This window comes from Chinchilla lanigera, unplaced genomic scaffold, assembly GCF_000276665.1.
Source record: "Chinchilla lanigera isolate Chin_1 unplaced genomic scaffold, ChiLan1.0 scaffold00047, whole genome shotgun sequence".
Classification (NCBI taxonomy): domain Eukaryota; kingdom Metazoa; phylum Chordata; class Mammalia; order Rodentia; family Chinchillidae; genus Chinchilla; species Chinchilla lanigera.
The window spans coordinates 16,512,203-16,536,582 of NW_004955448.1; the positions used below are offsets into that span (position 1 = coordinate 16,512,203).

Here is a 24,380-nt window from a genome sequence, read left to right on the forward strand (position 1 = left end):
GCTGCCCAGAGCGGGGTGCGGCCCGCGGCGCCGGGGTCCGGGCGGTGCGGCCTCGGAGTGCTGTATGACAGCGGGCCGAGAGACGCCCCGGGACCCCGGCCGTGCATCTCAAATGTAGAGGCTAGCGCTCCTTCCTCGGCTTTACAACTATTGTCTTGAATTTTCCAACCTGTGTACATTTGTTCAACAACTTAGTTTCCCTTCGTGCGCCTCCCTGAGCTCACGTGACCCCGTCACCTCAGAACTCGGTTCGAACTCGGTCTCATTTTTACGTGTAATGTAAACGACTTAAACGGTTTTACAGGAACATGACGTTAAATTTTTGTCTCTAGGACACCTGTAGTCTTTGGCTCTACTATACCAACATCCAACAGCCTTTTAAGACATTATTTTTTACTTGTTCTCTGTGTACTCTTATGATAATGTCCAGTATCATAGGTTCCAAAATACCCTAATATTGGAAAGTTCCTTTGAAACATGTATTTTGTACCACAGCATTTTTAACATAGTGCACTGGAAGTTTTGCCAAAGCAGATTGCATTTGGGCATCAGTCCAAAGTCTGAACTGTCAAGCGCTGTGGAATGTGTTTCAGGAAGTCCTAAGGTGAAACTTAAATATAAATAATGATGATCTCTCTGTGTACAATATGTCTTTGTAAAGCCATAAAAAAGACTGAAGCGGAGGTATGGATTATATAAGAAACTGAATGATTTTAAGTATGGTAGTACATTTAAATGTGACACCCATTTAGACCTCAAAAGATTGATTAATCCCATGCATTTCAAATCATAATGACTGCAAAATCAGTATGTCATGAAAACAATCAGTTTCAGAACAGCAGTGAAGGTAGTATTAGGACCTACAGAACACATGCCACTTGTTTTCAATATCCCCTTCTCTGAATATTTCTTCAGGATGTAATCCAAATTTTAATCAATCACATTTTCAGTCCCCTTCTATCTAACTATGGCTAGATTATGGCCAATAGTATACAAACAGAATGTTTGGTAGGCTTCCAAAATGAAGTACTGTAGTTTAAAGAAAGTTGCCTCAGCTAGGAGCTGCCTAGTTTGTTCTCATTTCTCCCTTCCCAAACCCAGAACTCAGATTGTGATGGCTGGAAATCTATCCCCATTTTACGTGAGGAGGTGATGTGGGGAATGTCGGGGAGGAAACAACGTAGTGAAGTAGCATTGGTAGTTCCTGACTGCCTACTGCCAGACTTAATCTCCATGTAAAAGAAATAAACTTCCATTTTCTTATATTGTTATCTGATTTTTCTTAAAAATTTAAACCCAAACTAAAATAATTTAGTAGCTTTATGTACAAGCTATTCTTTTAGGTTTCTGGGCTAGGAGGTCAGAGGAGAAAGTAAATGTGGTGAGTATTTCAAAAACAATAAAATGTATATCTATTCATTGCTTGACTGTGTGTCCAGTTCTCACTTTTTAAGTGCAGAGCTATTCGGTAGCACTGGCATGGTCTAAATGACCAACAAATGTTATTTTATCAGATATGAAGACATATGAAAAATGTGAAAATACACACAAAGTACCTTAAAACATTTTTCACAGTTACACTAAATATATAAAGCTTAATAAATTACCACATAGGGATGAAGTTCATTCCCTCCACACACTCTCTTAGAAATCTTTAAAAAAATTTGTATCTACACAATTTTTTTTCTAGACAGAAATATACATATCTCTTCCTTCAGGCAAAAGTAAAAGTACAGAAATGCCTTTCAGAACTATGTTCCCATAACTATCATTGTGTATTATATGCATTTGAAAGAGAAACCCTATCAATCAATTAATTGTTTTTCAGTTTAAATGTACCTGTTACCTCATGGAGAACGTTAAAAATATCCTCTCATTTTCCTTAACTACAGAAGACATTTGCACTAAGAAAGGAGGCTCTTTATTTCCTCAGAGTTCATCTTTGCCTGCTGGTTATTCCCCGCTAAAGTCATAATCTGCTGGCAACATCATAATCATTTACCCAGCAAACAATCAGGGTGTCACTAACAAAGAATTATGACTTTAGGCACAGATGAACTCTGAGGAAATAAACATTGTTTTCATGCAAATGTGGCTAGAAATAAATAACCAGGAATGAAAATTATGATGAAACAGCATGTCCTATAAAAACAGGTTTGGGGCGGTATAAGTAATATATTTAAAATATTTTCCTTTGTGCAAGTATGATGCATAGGGTCTTTAGATAGTGCTGGTATATTTTATTATTTTTAAAATGTAAACTTGATAGAAACTATAGGCATATGAAACAATATGTTCAGAAATATTTTAATGAAGTAAATTTAGATGTTTAATTTTAACATAAATACTAGCATTACCTATTTTTCAATCTAATTGTCCATTTCCTGAAAGCATGCCCCACCGATGAATCTGAGTGATTTTAGTGGATCATTTATGTATAGTGGACCCAAAATTTATTTAATGATTCATGACTAATTTATCCATGTGTTAAGTAAAGGTGGCACAAATTCACAAAAAATTATGAAAAGTATGTCAGAATCCTTTTTATGCAAAGAAGTGATTTCTGCATTCAGTACTTAATCACAGCATATCTGATAACCTGGCGAGAGACCGTGCATGTCCTTCATTGCCTGTATCATCTCCCTTCGTAGACGAAGAAGACTTACCGTTTGGTTTGCGCACAACCATTGTTTCACTAAGGACCTCTCCTGTTAGCTAAGCACCTCTCTACTGGGGTTGTGCATAACAGTCAACAGTGTAGTCATAATGCTTAGTTGAAATTTATAGTCTAGTTGCAAAATGTATCTTCAAAAGTACGCAAATACATTAGTTATTAGTTTATGGAGGAAAAAGAATCATGAGAAAAAATAAAGGAAACGGATAAGGGAGGTGAATTTGGACAGAGATGAGAGACGTCTCTTTGAGAAGGTGCATTCTGAGACCTACACGATGAGAAAAGGCCTGTGCGTAAACCTTTACGAGGTGAGCACTGCTGAAGATCTTTCCGAAACTGAACTATAAAGACGGAGAGGTTAGCTTCTTCTGATCCAGTGCAGTATTTAAAATATCTGACGACCATAAAACGGAAGCTAAGCCATTTTGAAACATCCATTTTTCAAGAAATGTTTTCTGTGCCCATCACATCTGCAGCATAGCTCTACGTGATCTTATAGATGTCAGACACCAGGGGCTGGGGATTTAGCTCAGAGGCTCAGCGCTTGCCTGGCAAGTGCAATGTCGTGATTTCCATTCCCGGTACCGGAAAAAAAAACAAAAACAAACAAACAAACAAATAGATGTGAGACACCAATGGCCTATGATGTGTGTTCCCAAGAATAGTAGATATGAAGAGCTCGGATAGGTATCAAATAACATATTAAAGCCATAACATAAAATCTAATGTCACTTTGTTTCTGTCACATAGATGTCCAAAGGCAGTAAACTCAGAAAACTTCACATGACTCTCACAGAATTATGCAAGTCTGGATATGAGCAACCAGGGTTGACATGCATGTAACACCATAGGACTTTTTATCCAGTAGTTGCTAAAGGAATACACACTAACCTCAGTGTACTAATACAGTTGAGATTCTTCTGAAGAATGTGTGATTCTATCAGCTCCATGGTTAGAACTAGAGGCCAGTCTTTATGAGTAACTTAAAGCTAGAGTTTCCAAATGAGAGAACACGGGAAGCTGCCTCAGGCAAAGCCTCTAATCTTCCCTAGGCTTTAATTCCTCCTTAGACTCACAGCCTTGGAGGTAAGGACCTCTCCAGATGTGTGGCCATGGAAAGCAAAGAACGGCAGGAGTCGGCTCTGCTCAGCCATGGGGAACCCTCCTGGTGCTCAACTGCAATCCCATGTCAGAAGTCCAGTGACGAAGTCTGTGTACCACATCCCTTTTCTCGATTTTGGGACAGAGATGTGCTGATGACAATTAATTATCTGACAATTTATTTCAAAATTTTTAGACTGTAAAACATAGTGAGATCATAAAAACATCATTTTCTGAGCCATTTCATGTAAGAATTAAATTAGGTCTGAACAAACAGAGGGTTAGTAGTGGTCCAGTCCTTCTCTAACAAGACAAAGCTTCCTAACTTTAAGGTTCTAAGTTTTACGCATCACATCCAAAGGAATAATTTGCTTCTTCATCAGAAGAGAATACGATGTCTCAGAGCAAAGGAGAACAAAGAGTTTGAAACTGAGAAGACATGCTAAAACGATGTTCCTATGCTAATAAATAAACAAGCAATCCCCATTTTAAGTGTGGGCAATGAAATTCAGAAAGCCATCAACCTCAGTACAGGATGCCATAGGGGGTTTTGACACAAATACTGAAAATTCAGGGATGATTCTCTGTTGCATATGTCTGTGAGACTGGAAAGCAGAAAGTGATAAGAGTGAAGTAAAACTTATCAAGGAGTCACACTCCCTTGGAAGATTTTTACACATCTTGTTCTGACAATATGACTGATTTTTTGATTGTTTATTATCCATATACATTACAGTATTCACTTTCAAGAAAGGACATTTTTACTTGAAAGACACAGAAATGGCTATAAGTCTCTTCATCATTTTATATCCTATCAGATCTATGAGAATTACAGGACAATTACTGATGGCATGGAAATTTACTAAAGATAAAAGCACACTGAATAACCATCAGTCTTGGTGAGGGGTTACTACCCAGGCTCACATTGAGGATAAAGACTTTGAACTCTTCAGGTATGTCTGTATTGTAGTGAAACTATACTCAACCTTCAGAAATATTTTTTCTGATAAATCACCAAACTCCTTAAAGAAAACCATCCTAACATGTCACAAAGTGACAGCCAAGAAACTATGCCCCGTGTGTGCCCTTGCTTAAACTCTTGAGTTATGACATTTTACAAAAACTTGAATAAAACCCAGGATCTACTCCTTAGGAACATAGCAAAATACTTCCACTAGAGTATTGCCTTTGAGTATTGCCCAACAGTCCTTCAAACTGTCATTATGAGGGCTCTTCTGAGAAACAGAATCAACAGGTGTGTGTGTGTGTGTGTGCATGTGTAAAAGGGGGAGGGGAGAGAGGCAACCATGACATTGATCTTCTCAAAATAAGATGTTTGGAGTGTTTTTCTTTCCCTCCTAGAACAGAGCATAGCAGGTGTGTCCAATTTATTTTGGTCTTTTTTTCTCCGAGAATCAGTTTTTGAAGCTTACAGAAATACTATAAATATTCTAATAGACCTAATGGAAAAAACATTGAAATTATAGGCTTAACTCATGATTGTGACTACTCTGATGTGGTCATCAGATAAATACTCTTCTTAATAACATAATTTCTTGAAATATAATTGGACAGTGAAGTATTGCTTTAAATAGAATCATGTTCTTTCCTACAGTTACATAGTTATAAATATTATTCCTTAGAATTTATAAAATTTCGCTAAAATAATCTGAAATATGTTAGTACTTGAAATGCAATGTGTCATTTGAGAGAAAAGCCCTTGAAGTTATAATTTCACTAATTTTTATTTGTTTGTAGGCCTTGAAACATCAGACACTAATAATCGAAATCCCCGCGCCTGGCCAGGTGATCGGTAACTTTTTCATGTTGCTTGCTTTACTCTGAGTACAAAGTGGGAAAGTGATGGACGAGCGATCTTTAAACCCTCTTTGACCATGATGGTGCGATGACAAGTTGCTTGTCAAGAAGGTCTTCTTGCTCCTCATCTGTGCTGCTCTCGGAAAGTGACAGTGAAGACTGCATTTCGGTATCTCTTCCAGAAGAGCTGGAAATGCATGAAGAGATCAGTATACAGAATATACAATATACAGAGCCAGCTCTCAGCTTTCATTTACCTTCCGATCAATACTGCATACACTGAAGTCACTGGGAGCAGCAGATGGGAGGGGGCTGTGTCAGATTAGGGCCGTAAGTTTCAGTGTGCCCGGTGTACCAAGCTCCCTTTAACGAGAATTTCTCAACCTTCTCCCTCCCGCAAGGAATAAGGCCACAGTGAACGCAAGGAGAGCAGAGTTTATGGTCTCCGGTCGTTCCTTTCCTCCTGATTCAGAAGGCACTGCGGCAACCCCCAGAGCCTCGACGTCATCCTCAAGGATATTCACCATGCATCGGCTGTTTAATGGAATCCCAATGAATAGACTGCCAGGGAAATCATCTCCTTTGTGTACAGCAAATTAGGACTAAGAGGATATTCAGTCAAGACAAGTCAAAACTAAAATTAATGACAGGAATTACTCGTTATTTTATTCTGTTGCGTTTTACGGGGGTGGGGACTGGCGGAGGCTCCCGCACACGGGTGTCTGCAGTTAGGAGCACAGGTAGTGCGGGGCAACAGGGAGGGGCCCAGCCCTCGCGGATTGCAAAGTTATCTAGATTTTCAGCCCCTGTAGGCAACTAACTTTTTTGGTATTGCAACTAAATTTGAAATACTTCACCTTGTAATGAATATAACTCTATAAGGATTATTTTTTTCAAGTCCAAAACGGGCTAACTCAGCAGTGAATAGACTCTGGTCGGTGCGCTAGTGCCCATATAACTGACAGCTTTCACTCACCCCAGAAGAGAAGAAAAAGGCAGTGTTTTTCGTGACATGTTACATCTTATTCTGTTGGTACGTTCTCCTGACATCTTTAGCATTTAATGCCCTTTCTTGTGTGACATGGTGGGAGAGCATCTAGGTTTAGTTTGCTTTTAATAACTTTTTAAGGAAAAAATACTAATCTCATTGATCCTTTTTAAAAACACAATAAGGCTCATTATACAGTGCTAAGGAAATTTAAGTTTTATTTCCATTTTGGGGGATTTCACTGTGAGATCTGGCTCTACTGTTTAATGGACCTGGGTCACCGATACTTGATTATAGCACCTCACACGCAATCTTCTGTCCCAAGGGAACAGAAAACTTGGGGTTTTAGCACACGTATAGCAATGGTCTTAATCCTGCCTTATGTTTTTCTAGAAAGGTAGCAGTCTCTTTAACAAAAAAATCTATGTGGTATCACAAATTCAAGTCCAAGAACCATGACTACATGATCTCCTCCTTCAGAAAGACAAAGTAACAGTCTTGATTCCATTGGTGCAATATAAGACCTGAAATGAATCAAAGCAACTTGTAATTCAAAGGGCTTATATTTCATCGTCTTTGTCTCCCTGAAAGACACATCTTCCTTCTCCAAATGTGTGTATGTCAACAGTGGGCAAACATGATATATTACTTTTCTGAAGCACTTATTAGAATAACCTACATTCCTTATGAACTGACCACTGCCCTCTCATTATTTTACATAAGGAAATAATCAAATAATACATATTAAAATATTGTTAATAATGTAGGTTCCATTTTAAGGAAAAAAGTCAATATTCTTTTCTAAAAGCTTTACATTGGGAAACATTTTATTACTGCAAAATATTGAAATTTATTGCATTAATTAATTCAAGTAATACAACTGTTTTTTGACATAAAAATGTAGAAGGATTATTAAATTCCAGGTGTATTTTCATTTTTATGACATATATTGTTCAGCAGAGAGCTATCTCTTCAGATTAAAATAACTGTATAAGCCATTTACTAAATCCTGGTAATAAGTCTGCAAAAACCCCAGACATTTCACAAAGAATGGTCACGGAAGTTATGCACACAAGGGCAATTATTCTTTACATAGAAAATAACTAATTGGGACTTGCCCAAATCTCACTATGTACTGTCTTTATGTATAAGCTGCAGGCAATTTACCTTGATTCCTCAGCTCCACGGGGTCCCTTCATATGTGAGGTGTTGAGGAAATCTGAAGAAATCTGACTTCTACTCAGGGAATCATCGTTGAGAGCTGGCAATTCTCCTGAGGCTGGGTCATAAACTTTTTCTGAAGGATCTGAAATATTTTATTGCATGCATTGTCATAATTTCAAGAAACAAATGCATAGCCTATGGTGCTAGAAGTTTGCCCAGAATAAACTAGAAGAAGTACAAAGAGGGTTAGAACAGATTTTTAGTTATTCTGTAACTTTCTAGGTTTTGCGTGATGCTGGAGTGTGAGGTAAACTTGATCTGAAATTCCAAATTAAGGCACGCGCGATCATGGGTGCAGATAGATGGTAGAGCTGCTTTTTAGAATGAAGAAGGACCCAGCACTGAAAATAAACAAACAAATGCATAAATAAATGAATAAGTAAATAAGGGCACAAGTATCGGGACACCTTAATCATATTGATTTTTTAAAGATACATTATACTTATGAAATGTGTTAAATCCTGAGAAATCACATTTCCAAGAAAATCATATGAACCCCCTTAATGCTAGAATATTGTTAATTCTTCAGTTTGCTTCCATGTTACAAACTTTATTTTCTTTAAAAAAATAATAGCTTTACCAATACATACTTCAAAGAAAAGGGTAGCCTTGGCAAAGCTGCTTTCTTTTTTTGTTTGTTTGTTTCCTTCTTCTGCTTGGGTAAATAACCATTTGTATTTGAAGGGAGAACCTTACATCTTGTCCCTTTGCTGGTATGTGACTCGGTGTGGGTATGGAAATAGCACAAGTTAAATAAATGAAATATTTTGGGAAACATTTTTATGTAAACTACCATAAATTGAATTATAGAAATGCCATTTTTGTACTATTGAGGTGTTTTTGTTTTTGTTTTTGTTTTTGCAGTACCGGGGATCAAAGTCAGGAACTTGTGCTTGCCAGGCAAGCGCTATGCCACTGAGCTATATCCCCAGGCCTAATGCCATTTTTGACATTGACAAAATTGTACAATCTAACTTATACATACAGGTACAGTATGAAGACTTTTAAGGCTGGCAAGATTACCGGACGCTGTTCTTCCCTTTACTCCTACAAGAATTCCAAGTACTCATCTTCCTGATCAGAAGATACACAAAATGTGTTTAGGGTGTGGAGTCATAGGCAGTAATTTGATGTTTTTGAGCAATTGGAAAGTTCTCTCTTGTGTAAAATTATATTATTCCTACTGAAAGACAGACCTCGGCACACTTACCAATGGAAGTGTCCTTAAATTATTTAGTTCTATGATTTTTACATTATGACATATGGATAAGTTCACCATACTATGGATAAAATTTCTACCCTCACCATCCCCAGAGCAATCAGGACAGCTTTACCTGAACTAGCTTAAATTAGAGAGTTCTCTATGAGATGAGTTTTAAGATAAAAATCTAAAAGATTCTTTAGAGTAAAAACTTTTTAAACCATTTAATTATTCCCACTCCCACTTGTTAAAAATTAGACAACTGGAAGCCCAAAAGAAATGGTAACATGTGGAAAATCACTATCACTGCAGGAAAACTGGAGCTCGCCCTGTCTTCTTTAGCTTGCTAGCACTCTACATCTCAGGGTCAAGCTGCCATTTCCTCCCCCACTTTGTACAAGGTGAAAGACGACATCTACTCCCCCAGCACATACCTATGGCCAAAGCAGAGGAAAGCTCCCATAGGAAAACAGCCTATTCAGGGTTTGCAAAGAGCAAAATTACATTGCTAAAACTCATCAGTAATGCTTAGCTCTAAGAAATTCCACCAGGAGAGGTATTCAAATTCCATTATCTGTTTGACTTTTCATTAAACACAGATAGTACAAATAGGATGAGCCTATTTCGTAGAATTAGTAATTCTCAAAATTGCACTTCAGCGTGCTCTGTACAGTTAGCAGGAGTAAAAGTGACATCACCGAACTCTAGGTAACGCCAAAACTAACAAAGAGAAAATCAAACTGTTAAGAAAACTGAACTGAAAGCTAACATTAGATCTAAATTCACCCAAAATTAAAAAGTCAAATTTTCTGATTTTTCCAATACAGACCAAGTAAGGTTCAACTAACATTTACATTGTAAATGTAATCTATAACTAGGAAATCAGCTGATTATAAAAGAATGAATTAAAATTAAATCATTTCTATCCCTGGAGTAAGGGTTTATGTTCTCTGATCATTGAGAAATCTTTAAACACAACAATAAGCAATTAAATATAGGGAGAAAATTCGCCTATAGAGTTTCAGGGTGCATGTCTAAAACTAAAGTGGTTGAAAACACACACAGAGAACTGCATTCCATGCAGAAAGCATATCTATTTAATCAAAGAAAGGAAAGAAAGAGAAAAAGGACCAAACAAGAAGTTAAAAATTCAATGAACAGGAACCACTCAGGTTGGCTGCTTTTCCACAAGAAACAACAGAAGAAAGCTCCTTAGATACTACTTACCGCAACTACGTAGCTACATGCTGACATTTCAGATGTGAGGACAAGAGGATGCACCTAAACCTGTGAGCCCCATTCCTCCCTCTTGAGAGTCCTTACTTCCCGCCCCTCCATGTGTCATCCGTTCCTCCACTTTGTTGCCTTGCTCACCTCTCTTCTTCTTTCTAGGCTTTCATCCCTCAACCTTGACTCTGCCCAGGCGCTTTCCCTCTGAAATGGTCACAGTCCTTATTTGAAGAGAGAATTTAAGGTGGTGGAGGCAGACTTGCCTGTTCACTTATGTACACTGGGCAAAACCCAGGGCAGTTCTACATCGCTCAGTGCCTCAGTAACTGAGCCTGAAGGAAAGAGTTAAGAAGAGAATCTGCCTGGACTGCCGCATGGAGTCGCTACCAGTATCAAATAAAGCAATGTTACATATAAAACAACCAGTGATTATTATTACTCGCTGGATTTTGTCTTCATTATTGTTTTGTTAGTTTCTTTAATCTTTAAAATTAAAAAACTTCAAAAAAGAGTCAAAATGTGTGGCTGTGGCTGTGTTAGGCCAAACCTCGCAAAGAGATTTCCCAGACTGCATCACGCACAGTGAGATGAGGGTGGGGTTTTCCTCCCGCGGAGCACGAAGACCTTGTGCAGAAGGAGTCACCTCCCAACCACGAGCTTCCACTTCCCGGAGCGCCTGTCACCCACCGATCAGTGGGCGACTGAGTTGACTGTCGCCCTTTTCTTCCTCGGAGTACCAGGCGAGCGTCCTCAGACAGTGTGCAGGAATGTGGAGTCAGTCTTCCCAGAGGAAAGGCCCCTGCTGTGCTGACGTGTGTGCACAGCGGCCCGCCGCCGCTGGGCCGACGGGAAAGCCCCGGCAGCGCTCAGGCTGCTCGGCACGTGCTTGCTTGCTTTCGCAGGCGAGAGCGCTGCCCCGGCGCAAACGCTTCCGGTAGTGTGGGAAGCGAGTGCCGGGGTACAAAGGGGAGCACAACAGCCCAAAATGAAGAAGGCAATGAAAAGCTGGAGAGGCTAATAAAAGTTGTTTGTAAACTACATTTTACTGGTAAATAATGGAATGTATCAATTTTATCCAAATAAGAAGCCCTTTTGCTTATGATTTAAAGCAGTGTGATTATCCTTTTAGATTCAGCACAGACCTGACGTGCTTCCTTTCAGAACTGGCATTAAGGTATTACCTGCAAGAAGATTTACAGTTGAGATTTTAGTAATTAACCTTGAGGCGAGCCTATAAAAGTAACAGCGTATCACAGACTCTTATTCCTCAACCCCTAATGAAGCAGTCAATGAAAGCCAAATAAAGTGAAATGAGCTCAAAAAAGTAATCAAAGAAAGAAAAGCAAACAAATTCACATAAGAAACACATGGGGGAACCAAAGCAGTAAGATTCAGGGAGGCGCGGCTGAGGTCTGTCCCTGTCCACTTCATCCCCGAGCTAACCCACAAGCACTTACTAGAAACAGACAAGGCGAGATTCGCCAAACTCTGACAGGTCTCACCAAGTTCACCTCACTTCAGAGAAAGCCAGTGACGGGGAGTGAGAGGAACATATCTGAAATCTTGTTAAAGCCTCTAAACACCTACCAATTGATCTTAGCAGAATGAAGAAGACAACAAATCTGCAGGTGTCCCTGGAGAGACAGATCACACTCCAAGTCGGGTCAAATGAGGCTGAATATTTAACAATTCTAGGAAAAGGAACGCAAGCCTGGATGTTTCGGGAAGAGACTGAGATCCCAAGCCCTGTGCTCTTCCTCTTGCCTTTGTGAGGCCAAGATGCAGAAAGAATAGAATACCCCATTCCAAATGGTAGGCACATGAGCAGAGGGTCGGCAGGGCGTGGTCTTACTACCACTAGAAAAGGCGGAGCACATGAACTAAGCCCCTCCAGAGTAAGCGTGCACCGGTAAGGTACAAAGAAATGACACAGCGATTGGTTATGCCAACACACTGGAACGCAAGAATTCACAGCGTCCAGAAGACGGCGAGATAAAACAGTCATGTGGTGGAAAACACAGATCAGGAGAGCAAGAGAATTTCTCAAAAGTCTTTTGGCTACAAAAGAAGTTATGAAAATCAATTTTTTATTGAGCAAAACTAATCTCAAGAAATAATGTCAAACATGGGAGGGAAATTATTAGATGGCCTCTATTCTTGGATTAGATCAGAAAGAGAAAATAAGCAAACAACATCAGGATAATTTTGAAAAGATTATGGAATACATATCCTGTATGTATACCCTGTGGAATATCCTGTATGTATTCCCTGTGGAATACAGAATCATATTGCATCAATGTTAATTCTCCTGATTTTGATCATTGTATTCTGGTTATTTAAGAGGTGTTCTTGTTGGGGGAAATACACACAGAAATATGTACAGGTAGAGTCACATTGTTTATTACATCCTCATAAACTTTTCAGAAGAAAAAGTTCTCTGAGATAAAGTGTATATACGTATAAAGGATTTTCTCATGCTATTCTGAAACTGTGCAAATTTTCTGAAAGTTTGATATTAAAATAAAAAGCTACCCAAAAATTGTCTAAGAAAATGTTAAAGCAATAGCTTTTAAGAAATAATTTTTAAAAATCAGAGAGTAGACTATAACCAGATGAAAAATAAAATCATTGCATATATGACACTCTTGAAATAATTAATTATAATAAACACAAAGGTAAGTAAAAACTGGTTAAGACAACCAAGGAAAATATAATATATTGTTTCACAAGGGTGCAACCCAAAGAAATGGATTTCTTAGCAGGAGAAAGCCTAATGGAACAAACAGTTCAAATATATAAAAGCAAGATATTTTCCTGAAAACATTTTAGCATATATGCTGCTGAAGGAAGCACAGTTTTCCCGAAACAAAGAACAATTTATTCTGTATATAGTAAATCTTCTAATTTTTAAAAAAATGCTGAGTTATTGACACTGAAATCCAGTCTTTGTTCTGAATTTCATTTCATTTTAAGAAAATTTTTTCAAACATTCAGATAGGAAAGAAACCTGTCATATGCAAGAAAGTGTGTGGTAAGAAATTACCATGGCTTCAGATGATTGCACAACAAAATTCAGAGTTAGAGGTGGCAAGTCAGTATGCACAAGATGTAAGATGACCCAAAGCTACTACTCTTAGCTCGCTTGTAATTCAAATATAAAGGGCGGGCACTTTCAAACATACAAGATCTCAGGTAATAGACCTACCGTGGACACTACCTGCAGGGAAAACTACTTGACAATTATATTCAACCAAGCAAAATTTAAATGGAACAACTGTGAAGGAGTAGCTAGCACCATATTCAAGGTCGGAAGAGAAATGTGTTCTAAATGCAAAGGAAAGGAAATTGTGATCAAATTAAATAAATCTAGCTAATGTGTCAATCAACCATAGAGATAAAAGACAGACATTATCAAGAATTACATAATGAAAATTTCTGCAGTGAAATCAAAATGAAAGACTCAAGACAGGTCAGTCATGAGGAAAATGCCAATACTGAATATTATACATGTACACACAGGAGATGAAAGAAACCATGACAAAATGATAAACCTTAACTATCACAGTGTGCCTTCAGTATTATCTAGATTAGCAAATAGTTTAAAAATATGAACAAATGGTTCCTCATGTTTTCTTATACAGATTTGTTACTGTGGAAAACTAAAATATATAGTCACAAATTGCCTCAATTGCCTACCATTTCTTTTCATGTTTTTCCTTAAGTTTTAAAGAAACAGTTATAAAAATCAGGTTTAACCACATAAATTAGTGAAAAGTAAATTGTTTTGGTCTACAAAAGTGTCGTTTCAGTTTTTGTCAAGTTCAGGGCATCCATCTATACAAGGTTAACAGGACCATGTAAAGGAGTATAAGCCTAGCTCCTAAAATTGCCTTTTCCACCCAGCTACTCATCCTTCCAAACGGTTTTTATTTTCTTGCTTATGGTACAAAGAGATGTTTAAAATGAAGCTCATTATAAAGTTTAAAAAGTTTGTTTTAGGAGTAATAGTAAGATTGGGGGGGCTGCTTTTTTGTGTTTTTTATTGCTTAAAATTTTCAAGATGAAGATGAAACTTTTTCAAAAAAAGTTCTGAAAACATTGAAGAGGCCACTAATGACAAAAAAGGATTGAGTCTACAGTACACAGAAGCAGTGAATTTTCCAGCCTGCTTCTCTGCTCTGCAGTTGGTTCCTCTCCAGATGAAGCGAATGCCTTGCTGACGATAATAAGAGGAGTGTATCCCTGGACCAGACCTTTAGGTGTTCAAGGTACCATCACTGTTTGGCAAAATACGTCCACTGAGGTTGGAAGTAGAATGCACAAGTATAATCTCTCCTCAAACCGCACTAAGTAGGCCCACTGGTTCAGCTGGTGCGTGTGAGGTGTGCACAATCTCAGCCCCCTGGTACACTTGGTGCATGTAAGATGTGCACAGTCTCAGCCCCCAACCCAGACACACTGAGGCGGAATCTGCACTTAACAAACTCTGTGAATCTGTGCCCGGGTTAAAGCCTGAGAAGCCCTGCTTTAGGAGATCCACCAGCTTCATTTCCAGCAAGGCTGGGGAGCACTAGCCTTCATAAAACTATGAAGATTAACCCTCCACTGGTTTGGTAGAAAGGAAAAACGGGTTTTGGTGGCGTTCTTGTTTGTTTATTGTTTTTCTGCTCGCTTGAAACTCCGTGTGCCCCAGGTCTGATGTGCTTTGCGTGGGCTGTGATGGCTTAGGCTACAAAGGGAAGCCTTTTTCATTGGAGTGCTTGTCTTTGAAAGAAAGATTGTAAAGAGTAAGGGCAAGGGGAGAGTTATCCTATCTAGGATGAGTTAAATAGCATTACCTGCAAGATTTCTAAGCATACGTAATTCTTTTTCCAAACTGTCGAAGTCCTGTTGGTCACCAGCGTCATCTAAGAAAGGCACACTGAGGCCAGTTCTATCAGCATATTCAGTGTCTGAAGTTTCAGAAGCAGATCTGGTTAAAGACCGAGCTGCTGCACTTCTTGATGGAGGATGAGGGGACGAAAGGCAGCGGGAGCTCTTTTTAACACTGTGGGAAAGTGGTAAATTTGCTGTTGAAGGTCTCTGTGATTTCTGTCCTAAAACAAAAAGAAAAAAAATCAAATAAACTATATTAAAATCACAAGTGATCGTTTAACAATCAAAATCCCAAACTCCTGAACACAGAGCTGTGAATGGAAAAACAGTTATGGAAAATCAATTTGTCATCTTTTCTAGCTAAACATAATTTGTTAATCTCAAATTCCTTTCCCAATGACATGAAGAATATTTCTCACTAATTTTCCCCTATCTTTTGCATTCAGAAAAAGGCAAATTAATTTTAATATTCACTAAATCAAAACTCTGTAAAACAAGTTAACTTCAGCTGAGCACAATACACCTCTTACGGTCTATTCCAAGGCCAAATGCCATGATGTTTGCTGAATTCCTGAAGAATACCAAATTACACCTTGCAGAGAAAGCAAGCCATAGAATAAACACTGTACCACTTCCTACTGAATCAATTTACTTGGTGATATGCAATTTATTTTTAAGTTAGAAATATGGAGATGAATTAGACTAGTAGGTAAAATCTGTGTGTATTTTTAGAAAATCACAAGCTCTAAGGAGATGGAGATCACATTATAATTTTCCTAAGTATGAGTTTATTTTCTATTGCCTTACATAGTACATTAGTGTAAAAGTTCCAGGAGCTCCACTCTAAGTCAGGTTATTCTGTTGTTCTCACATTGTTGCTACAGGTTACTACATGGTAGTAACTCAGGCACTACTTTATCTCTACCTGGTTCAAAGCTCAGGTACATCGGTCTCTTCAACATGTAAGGTTTTTCACAATAAGAAAAATAATTCTTTCAAATCCCACACAAAACTAATTTATAATTTTGTATTTCTTATAAAAGATTATTTATTGAAGACCAATGAAAATTTGAAGGAACAAATGTAAAATTTCAGGGCTAGGTATACTTTTAAATATACTAAAGCATAATTAATATAAAATATTTAAATTAAAATATATATAATGTCAACCTTTGTGTTTTTAACACAAACTGGTTTGGGGGCTGGGGATTTAGCTCAGTGGCAAAGCACCTGCCTGGCAAGTGCAAGGTCGTGAGTTCGGTTCCCAGTACTGGAGAAAAACCAAAAAAAAAAAAAAAAAAAAAACAAAACTGGTTTGTACAGAGCACTGGATTCTTTAAAGAGGTGCAACTGTCATTATCATAAAATGATGATTTTATTACATATGATATGCTCTTGTATAACATTATGCCCATTCTACTCAGAGGAAAATGCAAAATTCAAAGCAGTGGCTACAGGCAGTTGTCCTACATGAAACATGTCATTAACTATTGAATTTGTATTTTTCTTTAAAAAAGGTCTACTTCAAATGTAATTAATATCCCATGAAGCAATATGCAATTTTTAAGCAAGCAAAGCTAAGGCAAATCGCAAGAGGCACCAATTTTAATAAATGTTGCAGAAATCAAATTTGAAAACACTTTGTTACAATGAAATTAGATTCTGACCCTTTTGTGTTCATTTAAGCTTCTGAATAAAAATAACAGAGAAAAGTATGCCTATATGCTATTATACGTATTATAATACACATATAATAACATATGGGCATACCTAAGAATTATTTCAATAACTGGTATTTAGAAGTGGTTCCCTCTTTCATCTGTAACATTCAAAGAATCAGTATTTCACTTGTCCCCATCAAGGAGAGCAAGCCTGCCCGTCCTCCCGAATGGAGCTGGAGCGGAGGAGCAGCAGCGCCAGACGGGGTAAAACCCACGGGGCCGGCCCTGCAGGGGACACTGCGCTCTTGCTTCCGTGTCTCAGTTACTCTTCTTCGTTGCCCAGCCAAAATACCCAGCGCCCAAAGTTAGAGGACGAAAGGTCTATTTCAGCTCACGGTTGGTGGAGGTTTCAGTCCGCAGTCAACTGGCTCCACAGCAGGGTGGCCTGGCAGAGGGCCGTCCCAGTGGAGAAGCAGTTAATGATGGACAGAGGGCAGCAAAGCAGCAAGGCAGGGAAGTAATGACTGCAAGCAATGCCAACAGCCCTCTTTCTGTCCCTTACATTTTATCCAGTTCACCCACCCTAGGGCAGGCAGCACTCACACCCAGGGTGGAGCAGTTTGAATCCCAGCACAGCATCATGAATTATCACATCCTTCACCCCAGCATCACACAGTCTAGATCCAGCCCCCTCTGAAAAGTCCCACCTATGACCGCGTGAGGCTCTGGGGGGGACATGGACACACAAGCCATGATGCCGTATTATGATACATCTCACACAGGGTAAAATTCAAAGGGATTTAGAACACTTATTAAACTAAGGCAAACAAAAGAGGATATTATTAGTAAAAACTGGACTTCTGCCACTGCAGAAAACTATAAAGTGAGAGAAATTTAAAATAACTTAGATGCCCTTCAGAAAACTCCTGAGAGTAGAACTCTTGCTGAACTCTTACAACAACATCTGGTTGCCACAGCATTTGAAGCTAATTGATCCCAGCTGAGAGAAAAAATACACAGAGGATGGGTCAGACTTATGCTTAGCATACCACAAACAAGACGGACCATCCTTCTTACTGCAAACACACTCAAGTATAACTTAATGTAACCGAAACATGAAAAGAGATCAAGGAAGGCCCAATGTAGTCCCTGGTTTTGTTTATTTCCTGTTCATTTGGGCAAGTGTATCGTTCTCTCTAGCAATCAGCAAGCTTATTAATATTATTGTTAAAGAGAACATTTGACACAACATTAAAAGTAGCACTGATGAAATGTGACATTGCTGAGGTGATCATCCCATAACGAGAACAGCCTAGTCTGTAGTATGAACACAGGAAATTACTTTGGGAATAACTTGCCCCATCATTGGTAATATAAACTTTAAAATGATTTAAACTGATGTTAGTTATGCTCAAATATAACAAAATAAATTTTGCTTAGTGTTTGCTAAGAATACTTGTCCTGTAATTACTAATTAAACCACACCAACACTGGGAAGATAAAATACAGTGATATAAAGAGCTCAAAAGTGTGGATAAAATTTGAAAAATATAAGTACAGTAACATCCTTTTGGGGTCATAGCTCACTAACAGATAACATTCTTATGAAAGGAGCCAATATTTTGATCCTGAAGAAATTCCATGGCTGTCTACTGACATTATTGTCTAGTGACATTCTTGTTCCATTGTCTAACGTGCTGAGATAAATATATTTTTATTAGTGTTCTAGAAGCACAAAACAAAATTGTACTGAGTGGTACAGCTGAGGGAAAATAAAAGCACTAGATAACTAGGTACATTATTGTCTCATTTCAGTTCGAAATTTCTCAACTAGAAATTTCTCAGTCAGAAATCAATTTATGACCTGACATGACAACTCATATCTCACCTGTAAGATTCAGTAATTGGACACTATAACCCCTTCAACTCTGTCCAATTGGGGGAATTTGTGATTTAATACTCAGTCCAATTCAGTTATAAAAATAATTTATTATCTCCTGAAACTCCCAAGCACAGTGTCATGATCAGGATACTCCAAAGTAAATGAAACATTCCCCCTACCCTCTAGGTGCTCTCCACACTAACACACAGTCTCTCTATCCTGCTTCATTCATTCTGAAATACTTGCCAAGAATTTCTCATGTAGCAGACCCTGTTCTGCCAGCAACAACACACCAATGAATAAGATAGGTGCTTTCTTTCTAACAGCACAAAACTAACAAGATACTCTCAGACAGTGAGAAAGATGGTGTTTCAAGAGTCTGTTACTACCTAGGGTGGTCTAAAGACTCTCTGAAGACATGTCTGGAGTGAGGCAAGTGGGAAGATCCAGTCATATAAAAAAGAGTCTGAGGATGAACTCGGAGATTGCAGAGCACCCTGCTTCCCACTCAGGCCAAGAGCGCAGCCGACCTAACAGCAGATAGGAGGCAGTGCGCTGCACTCTGGAAGAAGCAATGGTTAAAAAGGACAAGTAACTGACTCAACTATTGCTGTGGCGCATGGGAAAGAATACATATCTGCCCAGTGCTCTCCCTTCTGTGGGAAATTACGAGAGGACTTTAAGCAGAATGACACGATACCATGCATGGTTTAAATTTACGACAGGCAGAATTCATTCCCTATGAACTATAAATATAAATAATATTAGACCATAAATAAATATAAATACTTTACTCATAGACTGTGAACAGTAACATTTGATGGAAATTAATCACAGCAACATGGTTTGGGGAGGAAAAACTGAAATCGGAAGGCAAGTGAGAGAGGATGGACAACTGGTTTTTGTTCCACTTGAGTCATAAACAGGAAAGTGGCTCTGAGATTTGGGCTGCATTTTGGAGGGACAGCACTGAGATCTTTAATGAGCAGATTGTCCCGAGTGTGAGTCAAATTGATGCCCAGGTTTTCGGCCTAATTGGGCGATGTTGCCATTTGCAAGAACAGGAAGATGGCGTAGGAGTCAGGTATGTCTTTCCCGGGCGTGGGGAGACTCGAGGGACTTGCTGTTAAACAAATAATGATTTCACAGCTGTTGCATTTTTAGAGTGACGAATGTTAAAATCTCACAGAAATTAGATTCCCTTTATACACTGGCAGCAACTGAGAATATAAGATTTTGGCATGGCCAAGAACACTTATTTCAGGCCACTACCTCTGTCCAGGAAGCCATTTCCCAACTCTCCCAACTACTAATTGTTGTTCCTTTCTAAAGACTCAGCTGGAATACCACCCAGTCTCTAACACCTTGCACATCGACACTTTTCAGTGGCAGAGTCATCATTTCATCACCTGCCTTCCTACGACACTGCATGCCTACTTGTATTATACCTGGTAGGATGTACTGTCATTACTTACTTATCAATTTCCAAAAGTCTATTGTTGATGCACCACTTAATAAAGCTTACCACAGTTTATGTGGTAATTTATGTATTTGCCTATCCATGTTGCAATTTTCTATGAATTTTTAACTATCTATAGCAAGATGCAGAGAGTTGTTGAAAAATGCAAATTCTGGGGCCTTACCCAAGCCTGTGCGATCGGTATCTCTGAGTTCAATCTAGAATTGCATTATAATAGGCTTCACGGCTGACAGCGTTCCTTAAGAACCTCTACCCTGAACTCTCAGGCCACAGAAACGGTTTTGTACCACTTGTGTCAGGCAGTGCCAGGCCTAAAGCAGGGGCCCCAACAAATGTTACCCACAGTAAATGACTGCCTTTGATTTATCTGTCCAAATTGATACTTAAAGCAATTGGCTGCTTATTTATAAAGTTTTGTCTCAGTAACAAATTTCTCATAGCATGAGTTTATTTTTGTCAATATACAATGACTTAGAACAGTTCTTTCTAACTACCTCCAAAAGAAGCAACCAGAATTTTTGAAACTGCTTTGGAATCTTATGTGAGAACAGAGATCTAATTATAGCACCAAAAAAAATTTATATAAATGGGTGGTTTTTCTACTGAAAAAATATCTGACAGATTCTCAACGTAAGTACATATAGAAAGGATCTCAGCTAGGCAAGGAAATTTAATCATGGTGTTTGGGGAAAAAGAGACATAAATCTTAGGTATATGAACAGACCATTTGTAAATGAATTACTGGCTTGACGAGAGGCTTTAAACCAAGGTGAATAACCCACTTCTGTCAAGTGTTCCCCGTAAGTTGAGTCCCCAGGGGAATGACACTTCCCATCCTTTCACAGCAGGGCCTACCCTAATGCTAACGTACCCAACACGTGTGCTGAATTACCCTGATTAAGCTACCTATTGCATCTTACATACAAAATGCAACACAAAACAAATGTACTTAAGCAAGTATAATGGAGTAAGAGTAACGACTTAAAAACACCCGTGGTATACACATTAGGAAAATGTTACAGTGGATGTTCAACGTCCCTAAAGTTACCTTACGGGAAATCATGCAGTTACTTTGGCTGTAGAGTGGAGTTAATGAACTGAAATCAAGATCCTAGGCACTAAATTTAGAAACAAGCTACCTGATCACAGTTCCAAGTAGCAAACTTAAGCTCAGCCATTCATTTTATATATAATTACACCCAATCGTAATATGGAACAAGTGGGAGACTATGACATCTGCTATAAAACATTACTCTGGTCTGTGTGATGAAACTGGGTGTGTATTCTATGAGGACTGTTGAAAACACACCATAGCCTAACCTACGCTTAAAGAATACTGCATTTTAACACCTCAATATAAAAATAACCAGGACTACAATTCATGTTTTTAGAGGCATAATAAATAAATATATTGGTGTTTTGGTTTTTTGCATATAGAAAAGAACCAAAACATTTAGTTAACATACACTAACTTTCAGTGTCTCCTAGTGTACGGAAACAAACTTGTGAAACTCAGGACCCAGCCACACGTCACTGTGCCCTTGACGCCACCTCACCCATCTCCTGCCGCTGTGCAGTTGGCAGCGCGCGCTGGACGCTCTGCAGAACTCCCGGGGCAGCCGCACCGTCCGCGTGCGCGCTCACGCTGCTATCTGGGATCCACTCTCTGCCCGCTGAAGAGGAAAAAGGTACAATACAGCGTCAAATGAGGTAGGTCCGTGGTGTTAGTGTATTATGTTTATTACTTTCCCAAACAATACTTACCCAATTAATATACATAACAGTAAGTTACATTATAAAATACAGAATCTCATGCCTATGAAATAAAAACCATTGACTTTCTATATCTATTAAAAAATAAAAACTGTCAATTGCAAAGATAACACATATATGAGTCTAAAATATTTTAAAGGCATATAACAGTGTAATATAGAGTATAATAATTTATGTAAGAATACACATAAAGAATGCTAAGTAATATAGATGACATCAAAACCTAGGTTTAAACTTGAAACTACAAAATCAACAAGAAATAGAAAATTTGAATACACATATAACTTTTAAGAATACTGAGAGCTGAGAGTAGTAGCATACAACTATAATCCCAGCTGAAACAGGAGGATTGCAAGAGAAAGACAAAGACAGAGAGAGGAGGGAGGAAGGAAGGAGGGAAGGGATGGGGAGGGAGGGAGAGAGGAAAGAAGGAAGGGAGAGAGGGAAGAAGGGAGGGAGGGAAGGAGGGGAGGACGGAGGGAGGGAAGAAAGGAAGAAAGGAGGGAAGGAAGGACAAAAGAAGGAAAGAAGAAAGGAAAGGAAAGAAGGAAGGAAGGAAAGAAGGAAGGGGCAGGTTAATGATGTATCTTAGTGAAAAGGCTCAGTAGCATGAAAGATAAATCTCCCAACAAATAAATGAAAGTGTTGGACCTAATGGATTCACTGGTGAGTTCTGCCAACATTTAAGGAACTAACCAAAGCCAGTCCTTTTCAAACTTCCTCAAAAACTTGGAGAACACTTTGTAATTCATTCTACGATGCCAAAATTACAATGATATCAAAGTCAAACAAAGCACACTACAAGAAAACTTTAGACAAATATTTAATATAAATAGTGAAGAACTCAACAGACTATTAGCAAAGAAAATCAGCAGTATATTGTAACAATTACATCAGGATGGAATGAAATTTGCTCCAGGAATGCAAGGATGACTTCACCTACAATAACCCATCAGTGCAATATAACATAACAATTGAAGAAAAGGAAAAGCATAATAATCTAGAATGATGCAGAAAAATCATTTGACAAAATGTAGTATGATAAGAATTTTCAACAACTAGGTATAGAGGGAAACCATTTGCATACAATAAAAGTCTCATATGAAATGGCACAACAAATCTACTCAAAGGTAAATGACTGAAATCTTTCCTGTAGGAGTTGGAGCAAGGAAAAATGCGTAATTTCACCACTTCTACTGAAAATAGAGCTGGAAGTGCTAACCAAAGACATTAGGCAATCAAAGGAAAAAAGAAAGCCCAATCCTAAAGGAACATGTGAAATCATCTCTTTAAAGATGATATAATTTAATGTAAGGAAACCCCTAAAAATTCCATAAAACTCAGCAAAATAGCCGGATACAAAGTCGCTAGGCCAAAAATAAATAAATAATTAAATAAAAACTGTATTTATTTATACTAGAAATGAACATTCCAAAATATAAATTAAGGAAATTTTTCCATTTCTCATTACCATAAATGAGTAACACATTTAAGAATTAACCAAGGATATAAAAGGTATAAACAATAAAAAAAGAGAAAACTTCTGAAAAAATTTTAAAAGACATAAATAAATGGAAATACACCACATGGTCATGGACTGCAAGATCTTAGTGTAAAGATGCCAACAGAATCTGAAATAATTTACAAACTCAATGCTATCCCTGTTAAAAGCCATGGTATTTTTTTGTAGAAATTGAAAAAGTCATCCTAATATGAAATCGTAAGTCACCCTAAAGAACCAAAACAAACTTGAAAACACAAGGACATATTCGAAGAGATTCTACATTTCCTGATCTTATAACAACTGCAAAGACACAGTCATCAAAGAACACAGCACTGGCTGGACGAAGTCTCAGGAATGGGCCCGCTCCCACAGGAAAAAATTGTTCTGGTTTAGATACAAAAATTGCATATATTTATGGACAACATAACATTTTAAAATCTTTATACATTGTTGAATGACTAAAGCAAGTTAACATATGTTTTACCTAAAGTACTTTTATTTCTGCATATGATAAGAACACTTAAAATCTACTCTCTTAATCAAATGACTTTTTACAAGAGTACTTAGATCATTCAGTGGGAAAAGGGCAGTCTTTTCAACTAACGATGCTGCAAAACTTGAAATATATAAGGAAATGAATGAATGTGGAACTTCACTGTACTACGTACAAAAATTAACTAAAAACAGATCCATGTAATGTAAGACTGGAAAGCTATAAAACTTTTAGAAAAAAAAGGGCAAAAATTTCAGAACACTGCATTTAGAAATGACCTCACAGACTTAAAGAAAAGGCAGATGAAGCAACATAGAAAATACAGAAATTGAACTTCATGATGTTAAAGACTAATTCCCCATCAAATAACACTAACATTAGACCTAAACGGCAACTCACAGAATGAGAGGAAAAGTTTCAGATCACGTGTAAGGGATTAACATCCAGCATAAAATATATCTCAGGAGCAACACCAA

General features: G+C 38.1%; 1 protein-coding gene across 11 annotated transcripts in view; it reads right to left on the reverse strand.

Annotated features, from left to right (window-relative positions):
* Positions 1–4,474: 4,474 nt before the first annotated feature.
* The window catches only part of Zbbx (zinc finger, B-box domain containing), a 108,593-nt gene continuing 88,687 nt past the window's right edge, over positions 4,475–24,380 (reverse strand). For 10 of the 11 annotated variants that reach the window (XM_013518646.1, XM_013518639.1, XM_013518641.1 and 7 more), the window contains 4 exons: positions 21,691–21,807; positions 15,075–15,332; positions 7,749–7,887; positions 4,475–5,780 (listed from right to left, as the gene is read on the reverse strand). In XM_013518646.1, coding sequence (XP_013374100.1) covers positions 5,654–5,780; positions 7,749–7,887; positions 15,075–15,332; positions 21,691–21,807 — 641 coding nt within the window. In that variant the 3' untranslated portion in view covers positions 4,475–5,653. Of the gene's footprint in view, positions 5,781–7,748; positions 7,888–15,074; positions 15,333–21,690; positions 21,808–24,380 lie in introns of those variants that run through there. The other variant, XM_013518645.1, reaches the window with a different exon arrangement.